We start from the raw sequence: 17,274 nt of genomic DNA, 5'->3' as shown, positions 1-17,274 counted from the left end.
ACTAGTAAGCACATAGTAAATGCCAATACTGATACCACCACAAAATTATTAATTTTGCATTAAACACATCTGTTCAATGCATGTATATGTGCCTGGTGTGCTTCAGATGATAATCTAAAATGAAGCAAGCAAAGTGAATAAAATTGAAGCTTTGATAAAACATATTTCATTGTTTTCTTACATAGGGCTTTCATAATAATGTCATTATTTCTTCTGAAAAATTACAACTACATTTTTCTCTTTAATTTTATTGCTTGATTTTTTGGGGGAGATGGTTCCTCTTTGTAGTCTTGGCCGTACTAGAATTTACTGTGTAGACAAGGCTGACTTCAAACTCACAGATATTCTCCTGCCTCTGCCTCCCTAGTATTGGGATTAAAAAGATGTTCCATATTGCTCGGCAGAACTTCTTAGTTTTTAATACTACAGTGCCCTCATTCTGTCTCCTGCTTGTGGATCAACACAGGTATTAATTGATGATGGAAGATGTCTAGTTGGGGCATTGTTTGCCCTACTATTTAGTACTTCATTTAGACTCCTTTTATACATATCTATATTTTAGAATGCTTCTACAATTGTGATTCCATATGGTTTTTCAAATGGCCGGCAGAGTTAGCTGTCCCTTTCCACATTCCCTCTTTCATCTTCTGTTCTATCCTCTTCATATTTAATCCTAGTCTACTTTTTCTTTTGTTTCACTGTAACACTGTGTTCTATTTCTTCTTCCTAGGGTGACATTGCCTTCCCTCCTGGTTCCCTATCTGAAACCTATTTTTTGTGATTATTTGGCTTGTAGCATGCCTATCAAAAGCTTAAAGCTAATTTAACATGCAATGTTTGCCTTTTGGGACTGGGTTACCTCCCTCAGGTTGACTTTTTTTCTATCTCAATCCAATTACCTTCACATTTCATAATTTCGCCTTTTAATAATATAACACTATTCCATTGTGTAGATATACTACAGTGTCATCGTATATTCATCAGTAGATAGACATCAGGGATGTTCCAATTCCTGTGTACTGTGAATAGGGCAGCAAGGAACGTGGATGAGAAAGTGCCTCTGCGGTACGGTGTAGGCTCCTTTGGGTATATTCCCAAGAGTGGTATAGCTTCTGTTCCCATCTTCCCAAGGCATCACCACACTGATTCTGATGGTGTCTGTATAAGTTTGCAATACCATCAATAAAGAATAAGTGTTCCCTTTTTCCAAATCCCTAGCAACATGTTCTGTCATTTATTTTATTGATCTTGGCCACTCTAACATAGTTAAGATTACAGCTGCCTTTACATGTACAAGGTCCTAAAGACTGACATATGCCTTATTATTAAAATCTGGGGAAGGCACAGGGTAGCCTCCATCCTCAGTTCAGTTCCTGTCCACCAGAGGATGCAGTTTCCTAATGCAGACTCATTGCCTGTGTGATTTGTAGCTGAGGAGAATCATCACCCTTTCTCTGAATTAAGACTCCTTCAACCTAAGAATCAAGACCATTTTCTAGATGATACTAAATATGGGCTCCTCTCCAGGTTTCCTGACTGTGATACTCCTCCTCATACTTGGTAAGAAAAGTGATTTAAACAGAAAAGTCTTAAGCCTTAAGTTATTTAAGAGCATTATCCTCCAGGTGACACAGAACTCTATCTCTGTCTCTCTTGCTCTCTCTTTCTCTGCTCACCTTCCACTGTAGGTAGGACCCATGGAGACTCTGAGACTCAAGCAGGAGGCCAAGTGACCATGTCAGAAGGCCAGTTCCTCACAATAAATTGCACATATTCAATTACAACCATCAAATACCCTGCTGTTTTCTGGTATGTTCCATATCCTGGAGAAAGTCTACAGCTCCTCTTGAAAGTCATTACAGCTGGTGGGAAGGAAAGCAGCAGAGGTTTTGAAGCTACTTATGATAAAGGATCAATCTCCTTCCACTTGCAGAAAGCATCAGTGCAAGTAGCTGAGTACTATACTGCTGTGGGTGACACAGTGACAGAAACAGCAGTGGGAACTGAGCACAAACTGAGAGGCAGCAGGCTGCCTGGCTGCTGAGCATCTGCCTCTGAAATCCATCTGCCTTCAGCACACCCTGTGCTGTGTGGCCTTATACTTCTCTGTTGGTGAAAATCCTGTAGCAGTTCTCTTGCCAGGCCACATAACTTCACAAACCTCCACACTGTGCATTACATCGCCTGCAGTGAATGAAACTGAAAGACCCCCATGAGACCCCAAAAGTTTGGAGCCTGTCGGGGGGGAAGGCCCTTGCCACCAAGCGATGAGACCAGACCACTGGATGTAAGTGCAAGAGGCTATTTATTGTTTACACAGATACCTGTGGACGCTTCAGTCTTTCGGGGGACTGAGCATGCCAAGGTTAAAACTCAGGCAGTTTATATAGGGTTGGGGTGGCAAGAAGCAGGCTTACAGAAGCAGAAGCGTGATTACAAGGATTTCATTGTTTCATCTAAATGTAGCAGTTGTAGTTAACCAAGGACAGTTGGTTATTCAGGTTGGGCACAAAGAATACAAAGAATTCAGTTATGACTCTATCAGTATCCCAGATACTGTCCTGCTGACCTTGCTTTAGTCCAACCTGTAAATCACAGATAATCTGGTTGGTGTTGGATGAGAGCAGCACCTGGTTCCCTCCTGTACTTTTCTCATAACTTGACCTTGGCAATTAATGAGAGCAGCTCAAACAGGCAATAAGCATAGTGGGGGTCTTTCAAAACAAAATGTTTACTCAAAGGTTTGGAGCCAGTCCAGCTCTGACCCCAGGATGGCAGTGCTTGCATTGGTCCTGACTCCAGGAGCTGGGGTGGGTCTCCAGTCTCTGATTGGCTGGATGTGCTGCCTGATACTTCCTGTATGTTACAAGAAAGAGATGATGAAACAGGCAGCAACTTTGGGGCAGACTTCTGCAAAACAACAATGGAAAAGCATGGGAGTGCCTGCTGGGTGATTTCATGGGCGTATTTTCAGTGTAAGTTAGTGGTGGTTTTAACCTGGGAGCCACAGGAAGTCAAAGAACATTTTCTTAGGATTTCGGGGAAGGATGTAATTCCTTGGGAGAGGTGGAGAGAGCAAACTATTCCTATTCCTAGGTCACCTGAGATTCACATGAAGAGTAAAGGATGCAAACTACAATCACTAAGTGTGGATTGTTGATTTCTGAATTTTAAACTTGTTTCTAAATAGGGGCTGCTGGCAAGATCCAAGTGGAGCAGAGTCTCCATTCCCTGGTTGTCCTTCAGGGAGAGAGCTGCAACCTTCAATGCAATTACCCTGTGTGTCCCTTTAACAACTTAAAGTGGTACAGACAAGACAGAGGCAGAGGTCTTGTGTCCCTGGCAGTCATGACTCACAGTGAGAATAACAACTCAAATGGAAGATTCTCAGCAAGTCTGAATACAGAAGCTCAGCGCAGCACCCTGCACATCACAGACACCCAGCTTGGGGACACTGCCTCCTACATCTGTGTGGTGGGTGCACCATGCTCCACAGACACTTGCAGCCAACACCAAAACCTGCTCCTGCAGGCTTCAAGGAGGCATAGGGGACAGAGCAGTCTTTGTAACACTGCACTGTAGTTCCATTTTTGTAGAAGGGAATTGAATTTCCCTTTGGGGATTTTTAGTCTCACTAGAAAGACAATTTTTAAACAATCTGAAAAGAAAGTTTGGGAACAATATTAATAGATTTTTGAGAGGTAAAAACAACACAGGAAAGCATAAAACCCTGGTAGCCACAATTAGGCCAGGAGATAGAGAGAATATTAGCCTTTTAAGTCACTACAGAAGCCTGAAAAACAGCTAGAAAGTGAAGAATGTCAATGACAGCTGCTTAGAAATGCTAAGCCATGGATCTGTATGCAAATGGCAGCCAGTACCACACTCCTGTGTCCCAGGAAAAAGGCTTGCTCCAGAAATACACATGTAAAATGGAAGAAGGAAAACACTCTTAAGAATGGGTGTGGGCTAATGAGCTCAGGAGAGAATCCAAAACACATCAGTCCACACAGTGTACAGCTCTTCTTAAAACCCATAGAATGCACATCTATACCATTCATATTGCCTCCATTTTCCTTAGATAAAGTCCAGGTAAGGAAGGCATCCAATCTTCCTTCTTTCTTATATTAACTGTTTACAAAGAGTAGTTATAATTATTTTTTTCCTATGATAAAAATACCTTCTTTTTTTCATTTTTTTAAATTTAAATTTGAAACAATGTTGTTTTACATGTCAATCCCAGTTCCCTTGCCCTCTGATCCTCCCCTATTACACAAATCAAACCCCAGCCCATCCTTTTCTGCTCCCCAGGGAGGGTGATACCTTTCATGGGGAGTCTTCAAAGTCTGTCATATCATTTGGCACAAGGTCTAGGCCCTCACCCATGTGTCTAGGCTGAGAAAGTATTCCTCTATGTGGAATGGGCTCCCAAAGTCCATTCATATATTAGGGGTGAATACTGATCCATTACAAGAGACACCATAGACTGCCCAGTCCTCCTAACTGACACCCACATTAAGGGGGTCTGGGTCACTCCTGTGCTGGTTTCCTAGCCATCAGACTTGGGTCCATGAGCTCTCTCTTGTTCAGGTCAGCTGATTCTGTGGGTTTCTCCAGCCTTGTCTTGACCCTTTTTTTCATCACTCCTCCTTCTCTGTAACTGAATTCCATGAGTCCTGCTAGTGTTTAGGTGTGGGTGTTTGTTTCTGAGGAAGTCATAATGAGCAATCCAGTAATCAGCATTCCTCCATGGCCTCTTCATCAGGTCCTATCTCCAGGTTGCTGCCCTGCTTGAGTTCCTGGCCTGTCTTCCTTCAATGATGAACTACAGTGTTAAAGTGTAAGCCAGATAAATCCTTTCCTTTCCTAGTTGCTTTGGCCATGATGTTTCATCACAGTGATAGTAACCCTATCTAAGACACTACCTAATCCTTCTAGGCTGCAACGTGTTGGCACAATTTAGAGAAATGTTAAAGTAGTCATGCTGTTGGCAAACCAGATAAAATGTGTATGTGTAATATACTAGAGATTCACAGACAGCTCACTATTTTTATTTTTCTGAGCTCTTATAATTGATTAGGAACAAAAATATTAATTGCATACCAATCCTCACCACGAAGGAACAAGGAATATTCTTTGCCAATTGATAAGGTTGCTTTCTTTCTTACTTACTTTCTTCTTTCCTTCCTTTCTTCTTTATTCTTTCCTTCATCTCTCTTTCTTTCATTCCTTTATTCCTTCTTTCTTTCCCTTTCTTTGTAATTTCTTAGTCATACCTGAAACTTGTCCTATAATATGGTGATTTGAAAGAGAGTGGCTTCCATAGGCTCATATATTTGAATGCTAGGTTACAAGTTGGTAGAATTATTTGCGTAGAATTAGGAGGTGAGTGCTTATTGAATAAAGCCACTGGAAGTAGGTTTTATAGTTCTAAAAGACTCATGCCATTCTTAATTATCTTTATCTTTCTGATTCATTCGTGTTTATCAAAATGGAAGCTTTCAGTCTGTACTAGAGAAACTGATCCAGTGGAACTGGGTAAGACAGAGAAAAGCATCCAGCTACACTAACATGTTAGAGTTGGATATGACAAACAAACCAAATGAAAGAGCCCAAAAGATGGCACAAGAAACAGAGACCCACTCGTTTGTACACTCAGGAGTCCCATTAAAAAGTCTAAACTAGAAACCATAACATATAACCAAAGAACCTGGTGAAACCCCATGCAGTCCCTGTGTATGCTGCTTCAGGCTCTCTGGATTCATATGTGCTTTGATCATGTTGATTTAAAGGGTCTTGTTTTCTGGTGTCCTCCATCTCACCCTTACACTCTTTCTGGCCTCGTCTCCCTAATCCCTGAGTAGAAAGATGTGATGGAGACCTCTAATTTTTGGCTGAGTGTTGCAAGATCTCTCATTCTCTGTATAATGTTTGTCTATGGGTCTCTGTATTTGTTACTATCTGCTGCAGGACGATGTTCCTTTGGTGATGGCTTAGCAATGCATTAATCTACGAGTATAGTCGAATGCCATTAGGCATGATTTTATTGCTACATTTTTAAAGAATGATAGTATTTCCTTTTGTCCTAGGTTTGTGTAGAGCACTATATAATCCTGACAACAACCTTGGTTGGTTGGGGATTCCCATGGGGACCATTTTGGTCAACAACTTAATTGTATATAACCCTGTAACAATACTGGAAGCTCCATGTGCTGACAAGAGATGTTCAGTTGGCACTGTCTCACCCCATTATTTGGCAATTTCCCCTAGGGCACCTTCATATATTATGTATTTTAGGACGCTTCTACTATATTAAGTATCTATAATACTCCTCAAAAATCGTTCAACTTTAGTGATCTCTTCATATATTCCCTACCTCATCATTTTGGCTCAAACAGCCCTTAAAAAGTAACATGAGGTCTATGAAATATTTTGGTATTGATAAAAATAAGTGGACCGTGTTATGAAAGAATAGTGCTTGATTGCTTTGTTCCAACAGGTGCCTCCCTGAAGGAATGACCTAAAGGCCTTGCCTCTATTTCATATCACCCAGACTCTACCAAGGCAGAGAAAAGTCTTTGTGGAGAAAAAAGGCTTTAGAATGCACTAGGATGATTTATCAACATACTTTATCACATAAGATAAGCAATTCTGAAATATGAAGGTCAGTTGGCATGACCCAGTCTGAGGAGGAAGAGGATAAGTAAAAAACACAAGAAGAAATAGAACAGAATTTTTGAGACCCACAGAACATTTTCTGACATAGAGACATCAATATTAATATTCTAAAAGAAAGACTGAGGGCAAGGGAGAGTAGCTAAAGAAATCTTGACCACAAATCTCTCCAAAATTGATGGAAGACAAAAAGGCACATGTCCAAAAAGCTCAGCATGAACCTGGAGGACAATGGCAATCAAAACAGCCTTGAGCATTTATAGAATGTTATTGCTGAAAAAATGATAGTCTAGAAAGCTGATCCAAAGAGTGGCCGGTAAAAGATCTTTAACAAGATCAATAATTCCTCATCTGAAACTGTGTCAGCTTGAAATTGGCAAGATGACATATATAAAGAGATAGAAGAGAAAAATACTGTCCACTAATGATTATGTGCTTGGTAAAAATCCACTTAACAAAACCAAAGGAGAAACTGTGGTTTCCTTTTCTGGACTTTCATTATGAGAAATCATAGAGACTACAGACAGTTCAATTTTCCCTTCCTTCTTTCCTTCCCTCTTTACTTCTTTCTTTGTTTCCTTCCTTCTCCTTCCTTACTTTTCCTCCCTTATTTCCTTGCCACCCTTGCTTTTTTTTCCCCTGTATTTCTGAAATAAGCTCTCACTGAGCAGCCCTGGCTAGCCTGCATCTTATAGAAATCCACCTGCTTCTGCCTCTTCAGTGCTGGGATTAAAGGTGTGTGTGACCATACCTAGCTCAGTTTTCATTAAGGAATTGACTGATCATAGGTTAACCACATTGTAGTGGATAGCCCCACAACAGGGAGAATATGGACAGAACAAAATTAGATCAATTGGTTGTTAAGAAAATTTTAAAAAGAAACAAAATTAGGGGAGTGAGGAGGTTGGAAAGGATCTAGGTGCTATTGTGTAGGAGATAGGGTATAAAAAGGATTAAAACACATTATGTGAAATTCTGAAAGAATTAATAAAAATATATTTTAAAATAAATAATAATTGAAATCCTAAGAAGAATAATATTGCAAGCTGAAATAAAAACAACAAATATTCAATGCTTGGAACCACATAATGGCTAAGATCAAAAACACTGGTGACAGCTTATGCTGGAAAGGATGTGAGAAAAGAAGAACACTCTTCCATTGCTGGTGGTTGTTCAAGCTTGAACAGCAGCTTTGGACATCAGTATGGTGGTTTCTCAGAAAATTTGAAATCAAACTACCCCCAAGATCCAACAATATTGCTCTTGGGCATATACTCAAAGGATGCATACTCATAACACAAGGACATTTGTTCAACTGTGTTCATAGCAGCATAATTTGTAAGAGCCAGGAACTGTAAATAACCTAGATGCTCTTCAACTGAAGAATGTATAAAGAAAATGTGGTACAATGGAGTAGTACTCAGACATAAAATCAGTCCATAACCACAGACAAGCCAGGAAACAAGGGCATTTATGGATCCCCCACACACACACTTGGAAGAAAAGTAGATACGATTTCCTAAGTAAATTGGGAGCATGATGAGAAGTGGGAGAGTGATAGGGGAGTTGGGAGAGAAGGAGGGAATGGGGTAGAATAACATGAGGGACCAGTAGGGTCTAGTTGGGGAAAAGACAAAGAGGGAGAATAAGGAATAAGAATACCTTAATAGAGTGAGCCATTATGACACTAGGAAATTTCCTAGGAATGCTTAAGGATGATTCCAGTTAAAAATATAAGCAATAATGGAGAGGGTATTTTAATAGCCCTTTTCCTGTAATTTGATTGATGACTACCTTCAGTGCCATCATAGAGTCTTCATCCAGGAACTGATGGAAGCACAGGCAGAAATCCATAGCTTAGCAGGGGCTAAAATCCTGGAGTCCAATTGCAAAGATGGAGGAGCAATAATATGAGCAAAAGAGTAAATATCTTGATGGGGGAACCACAGAAGCAGCAAGTGGGAGATCACTGGCTCTGTACTGAGAGCTTGGGAGCCTGCATAAGTCCAAAGTAGGCCCTCTGAATGTTGGTGACAGTTGGGTGGCTTGGGCAGTTTGTGTGGACATTACCAGTAGAAACAGTATTTGTCCCTACTGCATGAACTGGCTTTTTGTAGCTCATCCCCTTGGATACCTTTCTCAGCCTAGATCCAGAGAAAGAACTTTGGTCCTGTCTCAAGTGATGTGACTGACTTGTTAATTCCACATGGGAGGCCTCAAGCTCTCTGAGGAGTGAATAGGAGGTGATATGGGAGGATGGGAGGGAGAGAGAACTGGGATTGGTATGTTATATAAGAATGTTTAAAATAAAACAGAAAGGTGTTTATTTGTAGCAGATCCTTTGTCACTGTCAGTATCCACAAGATGGCAGTCTCTTCTCAGAGGCATGGAGGACCTCTCAAGTGGTTTGGAGTGGGAGAGTTTGGGGGGAGGGGCTTGCTGGTGAAAAGAGCTTTGTTTCCTACATGGTGGCACAGAGTCTTCATGTTTCCTGAAGGGGAAGCATTACAAATGTGAAACTGTTTTTCTCGCCTTAAACGCTGATCCTCAGTGAAGAGAAAAGAGAGAATGGAGCAATCCTGGAGTGTTTCACTGGTGTTCCTGTGGCTTCAGTTTAATTGTGAGTTTGGGCATCTCTTCTGGATATAAGGTGTCATATGTGAAGTTGTTGTCTACTCTAGGACAGTAGTAGAAACACAGATGTTTTTCATCTCTAGTTAAGGGTAGGAGGCCCATGGAAGAGCCACTCTGGGGTGTCTGCATCCATATACAACCAGTCCTGTGTGTCTGACCTTTGTCTTCTTCACAGGGGTGAGCGGCCAACAGAATGTGCAGCAGACCCCAGAGTCCCTCAGTGTCCCTGAAGGATCGATGGCCTCTCTCAACTGTACTTACAGTGATGGTAGTACTTCTGATTACTTCTGGTGGTACAGAATGCATCCCGGGAAAGGCCCCAAGGCTCTGATGTCCATCATCTCCAATGGTGAAAAGGAAGAAGGCAGATTTACAGTTTACCTCAATAAAAAAGGCCTGCATGTTTCCCTGCACATCAGAGACTCCCAGCCCAGTGACTCAGCTGTCTACCTGTGTGCAGTGAGCACACAGTGCTCCCCAGGCACCTGCATCCTGCACTCAAACCCACTAGGTCCAGCAAGGCCTGAAGTGGGGCATGCTCTATTTGAAAAGTACTTACTTTATGAAAACATCTCATCCTGAGCACACAGTGCTCTAAGCTTCATGTCTCCTATTCTTTCTCATCCTTCCTGCCCCCCACAACCTATTTTAATCCAATTAGTGCTGCCCATATGCTTAAGGGTGTGGGATCATCTACTGTTATGTGGGCATCCTACAAGTGGCCACATACCTAAAGAAAAATGACTCCCCTGTGTCAACAGTCATCAATTCTCAATTGCTCCTTAGCAAGCAAAGGGGCCTTAGAAGCCCCTTTCACTCCCATGCTTGATTTTTAAGCTGTCTTGATTTTGGGCATATCTGGTTCAAGTAACCACAGCTCCTATAAGTCATGTGTGCAATAGCCTTGTCATGTCTGGAGAACAGTGCCTGGAAGCTCTTCTCCCTGTTTTCTAGGTCTCACTATTTTTTGTTTTTGTTTTTGTTGTTGTTGTTGTTTTGTTTTTACTGCTCTTCCAAGAATTGTAAAGAATGCTGGGATGGAAAGTGGTAGAGTTGTTTCATTTATGGCTGAGAATTCAGTCTCTTTTTTTCAGCACTTCAGGCATTTTTCTTATGCTTGGGAGTCCGCATTTTTTTCAATCCCTTCCCTTCTGGCTTTTTCCTATCTTTGGAGAAGCCAATATAGATGTCCACTTAGGTTTGGACACTCAACCCTTATACTCAGTACCTTGGTTGTTTGTGCATCTCCGCATCATCTCACTGAAAAAAAAAATAAAAAAATAAAAAAAGCTTCTTTGACCAAGGTTAAGATCTATATTAACCAATTGCTGAATCTTGTTTGAACTTAGTCACATTCCTTCTTTGCAAATGGGAGATAAACTTTGACTCTTCATTTGGATGACCAGATTATCAGTGTTTCTTCAAGACATAGATTGAGTCTCAGATCTGGTCATACCTCTGTGAATTTCCTCGGGAACCCAGGTGCAAACACTGGCCCTGCTCCTGCTGAGCCCATGGCAGCTTCCTTTTACTTCTTGGAGCCTGAGTTAAAGTTCTCATGTATATTTTGTTTTGTATTAGTTTCTGCTTTGCTGAATGTTGTGCAGATCCAATCCAGTTTCTTTTTTGCAGTCTTTCAGTATTTTATGTGTCTCATGCTGCTATTTCTTCTTAGCTATGAGGATACAATTGTTTACCAGCACCAGAGACACCTGAAAGGCAGAAGTATCAATGCCAGTCAGTGATTATCAGCTTTGAGCCAGCCAAGATCAGTATTCAAGGAAGCACAAGTCACAGATGGATAGAGGAAGACTTTAACAACCTCTAAATTGGTGGGTCATTCCTAAACATCACATGGTCATCTCCTAAGTTGGGGCACCCATAGAGCATATGGGGCTTCTACTGGTTCATCCTGTGATCACTCAGAAAACTAACCAATCCTGACATAATTACATCAGCATTTGCCCAATCTTTTCCATAGCCCTGTTAAAAAAAAATCCTAGGCAAGAAGGGTAACAGCTCTCTCTCCTCTCTGAAATTATTCTCCCTCAGATATTCTCTGACTTTTTCATAATTTCTCATTTTATATAACTCTCTTAATAAAGATTTCCTTGTCTCTGCATACACACACACACACACACACACACACACACACACACACACACACACAAGAGTCCACATCTTTTCCCTTCATTAATAGATCACAAACTCAGATCAGAGCGCCTCTCCCAGGTCAATCATTAGTGAATGTCAATGTCTGGCACCAGGTCCTTTGGTCATGTACACCTGAGTTGTGAATGGGACAGCAACAAAAACAAAAACTCAAAAAATAAACTAACCAACCAACAAAACCCATAGATAGTAAAAAGACCTCTACTCAGAGTAGATCCATGGTCTGTTCCCGTCTGCACACACAGCTGTTTACTTTTGTACTCCAGATGGAGTTTTTATCGTGAACCTGCTGCTATAATACAAACCCTCTGAGCTGCATACTACAAACCCTAACCATGGACAGAGTTAGCCCTTATGTCTTCTCATGAAGAAAGGTCTGCTATCAATAAAACAGGGGAACACTTTCAAACTTGTGACTTTTAAAAATACCTTTGGTTGAAGAAAAATGCCATGAGCTTAAAATAAAAAGCTAAAATGCTAGGCTCAGTTCTGACCATTCTCACACATGTCTTCAAGTATAGAGTCCTAGTACTTCCTCACTTGCAATTTAGAATTCAGATTAGCAATCACAAAAGATTCTTCATGCTCCAGTGTCAGAATATTGATTCTGGGATCCGTGAGGAGCATAAGGAAGGACTGCTCAGAACTGAAAGGCTCCAAAGGCTGTGTGTGGCCTCATGGCATTGATGGGTCTTTGAACTTCTGAGATGAGTCTTGTGTTCTAATTCTAGGAAGTTCTGACTCATCAGGTGTTAAAATGAGTAGGATCCTGAAATGTTAAGATTTGAAAGAATCTATCTTTGCTTTTATGGCATGCCTGCACTCTATATGGCTTTCAAACTATCCAGCTGTCCTCAGCAGATATTTGCTCCTCCTGGAATCGCAAACATCCAGTGGTAATTGTTTTAACTTAGGCTTGTCCCATATCTGTTCTCACCAGCCTTGTAAGGCTCTCAGGGACTTTGACTCTGCTGTACAGTGCCTTCCACCCCTAGATTTTCTCTGAACCTAACAACAAGCCTTGATGACCAGGGGTTGTTATGTTCTTCATGTCTTCACAATGAGCACTATGCAGATGATACTGAGTTCTTCTGCCAGCTTTCCACATAGCCGGGCCCCTTTTCATCCCTGATGCAGTGAGTGGCTCCTGCATGCCTAAGTGGCTAAATTGAGGAAAACACTTCCTAGCATGGCCTTTTTTCCTGAAAGTGTCAAAAGAGAATATTTTCCCAAGAACCTTTTCTCTAAATGAGCTTTCTATATTCCTACTCTGGGGTACCTTATCTTCCAGGCAGTATTTCTATCATTCCAGTGAAAAGTCCTGAGTTTTCCATAATAACACTAATCTCCTTAATAATTACAGTTGATTTTTGCCTGGACCTGTTGTGACTGATGCTTTAAATGGTTTATATTTTTAATTGTTTTTTTTCCCTCTTCATTCTCACTAAAAACAGCTAGCAATCATCTACTTAAGGACTGGATGGGTGGTTCCTCAAACAAGCAAATAAATAAATAAATAAATAAATAAATAAATAAATAAATAAATGTCTATTAGTGAGCTTATCACATAATCACAGCACAGCACCTGATGTAGCTCTGTTCCCAGCATTGTATTAGACACCATTAGAAGCCATTAGACAAGATATCCACAGAAGAACAACCAAATCTGACTTGATAACTTATGTTTCTCATTGTTTACCAAAGAAGCAAATGTCTTTTGAATTAAGTTCTAAAACTACACACATTTCACACTGCCTTTACACTCTGATAGATGAAATCAGGTGAGGGGAATAAACAGATTCATGTGATGCTAATTCAGATTTGACTCATAGAATTGTACGCATCTCATACTAATTACTTAGAAATTTACTTTGCAATGCTTTATATTTCCAATGTTAAAAACAAAACACATGTTAAAGCCAGTTCATGTTCCAACAGAACTTCTAACTTGTGCTCCAGATGGTAAACATATTCACTTATATCAAACAAAGATCATTTGTTAGCAAGAGTTAATTTTGGCTATGCACATGTGCACATGAGTAAAGGTGGCTGTAGAAGACAGAGGAGATGGAATACAGGCGTGTGAGCTGTCCAATGTGGGTCCTGGGGAATCAAACTGAGATTCTTTGATGTGCTTTTATCTACTTAGCCTTCTCTTCAGCCCACAAAGACAACTTTATATGACACCTGTGATATTAGTTAAGACAATAAGCTCAAATGCCAAAAATTTATATGGAGTAAAAATCAAATTTTCTTGTTTTTAAGCAATATTGGAATGCCAGTGTTGTGTGTTTATGTTTGTGTAGTGAATGTATGAGGTGTGTATAGAATTATGGTGTGGTGCTTGTATGTGTGTGTGTAGTTTGTGTATTAGTGTTAGCAAGGGTGTGATGGCTAGTGTTTTATTCTCACATGACTAGACTTGGAGTCACCAGCTAGGGTTGCTCCTATACATTGCTCTTCTCAAGTATTTGGTCATAGTGAGGAGGAAAGGACCTGTTCACTATCTCAGGATGATGGCCAAACACATTAAAGATAAAAGCAAACATGTCTCGATAATATTATTATTGTTGATTTTGACACTGCTTGATGGGCTGCCATTGATAGTAACAACATAATGCACTTGTATAATATACACCATTACACAAGAAAAAGCAAAGGTTGAGAATAACTTACTTTCAACAATATGATCTTCCTCCTTATGTTCTTATTTAGGACAGTTATCAAAGATTCACTTCCTAAGGAGCAGCCACTTTTATAGGTTTTTATGGTAATGGTTGCAATATGAGCTCCACACTTGAGCTTTACTGCCCAGCCTTATGCTACCACCTCCAGATAAAACTATCAGTGACTCACACCTGGTTTTTAGCTTCATTGTCTTAGTGGCTTCCCTGCTTTAAGGACTCTTCCCCATAATCTATGCCACACTTTGAAGACTAATGTATCTTCACATAAAGCATAACATCAACAAGATCTGTGGTATTCATGACAACCTAGAGTGTCATTGTTGCCTGGGAAACTAATAACAAATCTCTTAGTAGGGCCCTCAATCCCTCTACCATTTGTATTATCCTCTGTGCTTCTTCACATTAAGTCTATGTCAATATAGAGGTGAGGAAATGCACTGTAGTATGAGCACCTCTGCCTACATCCCACTGTTCCCCTTGCTGACACAGTTTGAATGTTTTACTCTTTCCTATCCCTTCCCTAGAAAGCATCTTAATAATTTTCCTCATGAATTATCCCTGGTTGGGACTGGAGAGATGTTCTTGGATAAAACAATTCAGTCTCCAGCAACGCTGTGTCAGGTCACAATATAGTGTTTGTTTTTTTCCCAGTGTATTCAGTGACCACTTCTGGCCCCATTAGTACACACACACACGTACATAAAGAGTTTTAGTGGAATTACCCTGTAATGGGACAACAACGTTCCTATTAGACAACACAGGATAACAAACACAAAGCTAAGTGTCAGGAGAGGATTCCTTCCTGTTGACTAGTTTGGTTCCATATACCTCTCTCTATTATGAGATATTGCCAATATTGTTGATCACCCTTTGATACTTGATGGTAAGAACCTATTGAATAAGTCAAAGAACATGGAGTATTAAGCTGATACTCACCTTGATGTTTCATTCTTACTGGATAGCTTTCATACTGCTGGAAGAAAGAACGAATTGTGAGTCTGATCTCTGGATTCCGTAAGCTACAATAGTGGCAAAATGTCATGGGAGTAACCAACTAACTTCTCATTCAATTTAAGGTCTGCTTCACAATCTGAAACCCATATGTGGCACCATTTTGGGGGTTAAGAACTTGTGACTAGACAACACATAGACCCTGGGAGAGAACCTATGGCTATTACTCTGAAAAAGGGACATATTATCAGATAACTCCTAATGAATTTTTGATATAAACACACAGTGGTTCATCAGAAGTCTTCAGAGAATCTTCTTGATACATCATGTGGTGATTGCCACAGAGAAGTAGAATTCACTGTGCTGCAGAGAAAAGGCTGTAGCACATCAGCTCCAGATGGAACAATTCCATCACACACCCTCGTCCCCAGGTCAGAGGTCACTGAGGAAGGAGTGGAAAGACTGTGAGAGCCATAGGTAGGAGATGACTACAAGAAAATAGTGTTTTTTGAACACAGCAGGGCAGCTGCTCACATGAACTCACAGAGGTCTACAGCATATGAAAGAATTATAAAGGATAAGGCAAGACACAGTTCCAGCAAGCAGAGAGAAGGTGGGCATTCCCACCTTATCTAAGGAGCTACTGGAAGTTTGTAACAACTGGAAAGGAGATTCAGGTTTCTTTAGTGGTGCAGCCCTTGGGTACATAAATCACCCTCCACTGAAGGCATCACATCCAAGGATATGTGGGCACTACAACATGTAATACAAACCTGAGGGGATTTATTCTAAATGGGGGTGGCACAAAAATTGGTTGGTAGTGAACAGTGGATGGATCTGACAGGAGTGGAGGAATCAAGTAAGTATAATAAAAATACATTGCCTAACATTCTCAAAAACAATAAAATGAAAAAAAGGAGATAAATTGTATCAGGTGTGTGTGTGTGTGTGTGTGTGTGTGTGTATGTGTGTGTGTGTGTTCTTTTATGTATACTCATCAACCTAAATATCAAAGGACACATATAGTTCAGTAACCCTGGTGATTTGGGGGATGCATTGTGGACACAATACTTGCCTCCTTTGGGTGAGGTTTCAAGTTTATTCACAATGTGTTGTGCATACATCTGTGGTCAGGTTGAGGGGGAACCAGCAGATGGAGCTTCCCTTTCAGATGTGGTTAATGTCTCATCAGGTGGTGGCTTCACAAGACAGATTGTCACTGTGCAGAAGGAGGTTCTTGTTATGAATGAGGAGTTTCAATAAGGTTCTGAGGAGACTTATCCTGTGAGTTCAGTGAACTCAAGAACCAAGAGTCATTGTCTTCTGTGAACATGCTTCCTGACACCTGCTCAGTTCTGCTGTTCCTCTTGATACTCAGTGAGTTACATTTACCTACATGTTGATGATGTAATTTTCTTACAGCTGTGGGGGTCTTTACTTCTTCCTCACATAACAAAGTGATCCCTCCTTATTTATTTATTTATTTACTTATTTACTTATTTATTTTTCAGAGTGGGGCAATGGGGACTCAGTGACCCAGAGAGAAAGCCTGGTTACTGTCACAGAGGGGTCACCTGTGAGGCTGAACTGCACTTATCAGACTAATTTAGCTCCTGTGGTTTTCTGGTACATGCAATATCTCAACAAAGCCCCTCAGCTGCTCCTGAAGAGCTCCACAGACAGCAAGAGGACAGAGCAGCAAGGGTTCCACGCCACTCTCCATAAGAGCAGCAGCTCCTTCCACCTGCAGAAGTCCTCAGTGCAGCTGTCAGACTCTGCCCTGTACTACTGTGCTCTGAGTGACACAGTGAGGGAGATGCAGTGGAAGCTGCACACAAACCAAGGTGCAGGAGGGCTGAGGGGAGTGGCCCTGTGAGGGAGGGCTGGGTGCCTTCTCTCAGTGGGGTTTAACCAGCCTCCTGAAAAACAGCAACAAATCTCAGGCCAAATACCTAGAAACCTAGGAATCTGTGGATTTTCTGACATGATAGGGTGAAAGTCATTGCCAAATTCAACAGGATTTGATCCAGAGAAATCCTAAGTGGAGGACCTCTCACAGAAAACACCTCCAGGGAAAGCTGGACATGGGATTTAACTTTACTGCAAACTTTTACATGGGATTTAACTTTACTTGCAAAACTAAGTGATTTAATTC

General features: G+C 40.9%; 2 gene segments (V, D, J or C); both read left to right on the top strand.

The window, feature by feature from the left end:
- Positions 1-9,243: 9,243 nt before the first annotated feature.
- LOC127230079 (T-cell receptor alpha chain V region 2B4-like) lies at positions 9,244-9,891 on the top strand. The segment is given in 2 exon segments: positions 9,244-9,295; positions 9,485-9,891. Coding segments are annotated over 2 exon segments (459 nt in total).
- A 6,559-nt stretch (positions 9,892-16,450) lies between these two features.
- Positions 16,451-17,044, top strand: LOC127230523 (T-cell receptor alpha chain V region CTL-F3-like). The segment is given in 2 exon segments: positions 16,451-16,496; positions 16,631-17,044. Coding segments are annotated over 2 exon segments (411 nt in total).
- The last annotated feature ends 230 nt before the right edge of the window (positions 17,045-17,274 follow it).

The sequence above is a fragment of the Phodopus roborovskii genome, unplaced genomic scaffold (genome assembly GCF_943737965.1).
Source record: "Phodopus roborovskii unplaced genomic scaffold, PHOROB, whole genome shotgun sequence".
In the NCBI taxonomy this organism is placed as follows: Eukaryota; Metazoa; Chordata; class Mammalia; order Rodentia; family Cricetidae; genus Phodopus; species Phodopus roborovskii.
This window is presented reverse-complemented; position numbering and strand designations above follow the sequence as displayed.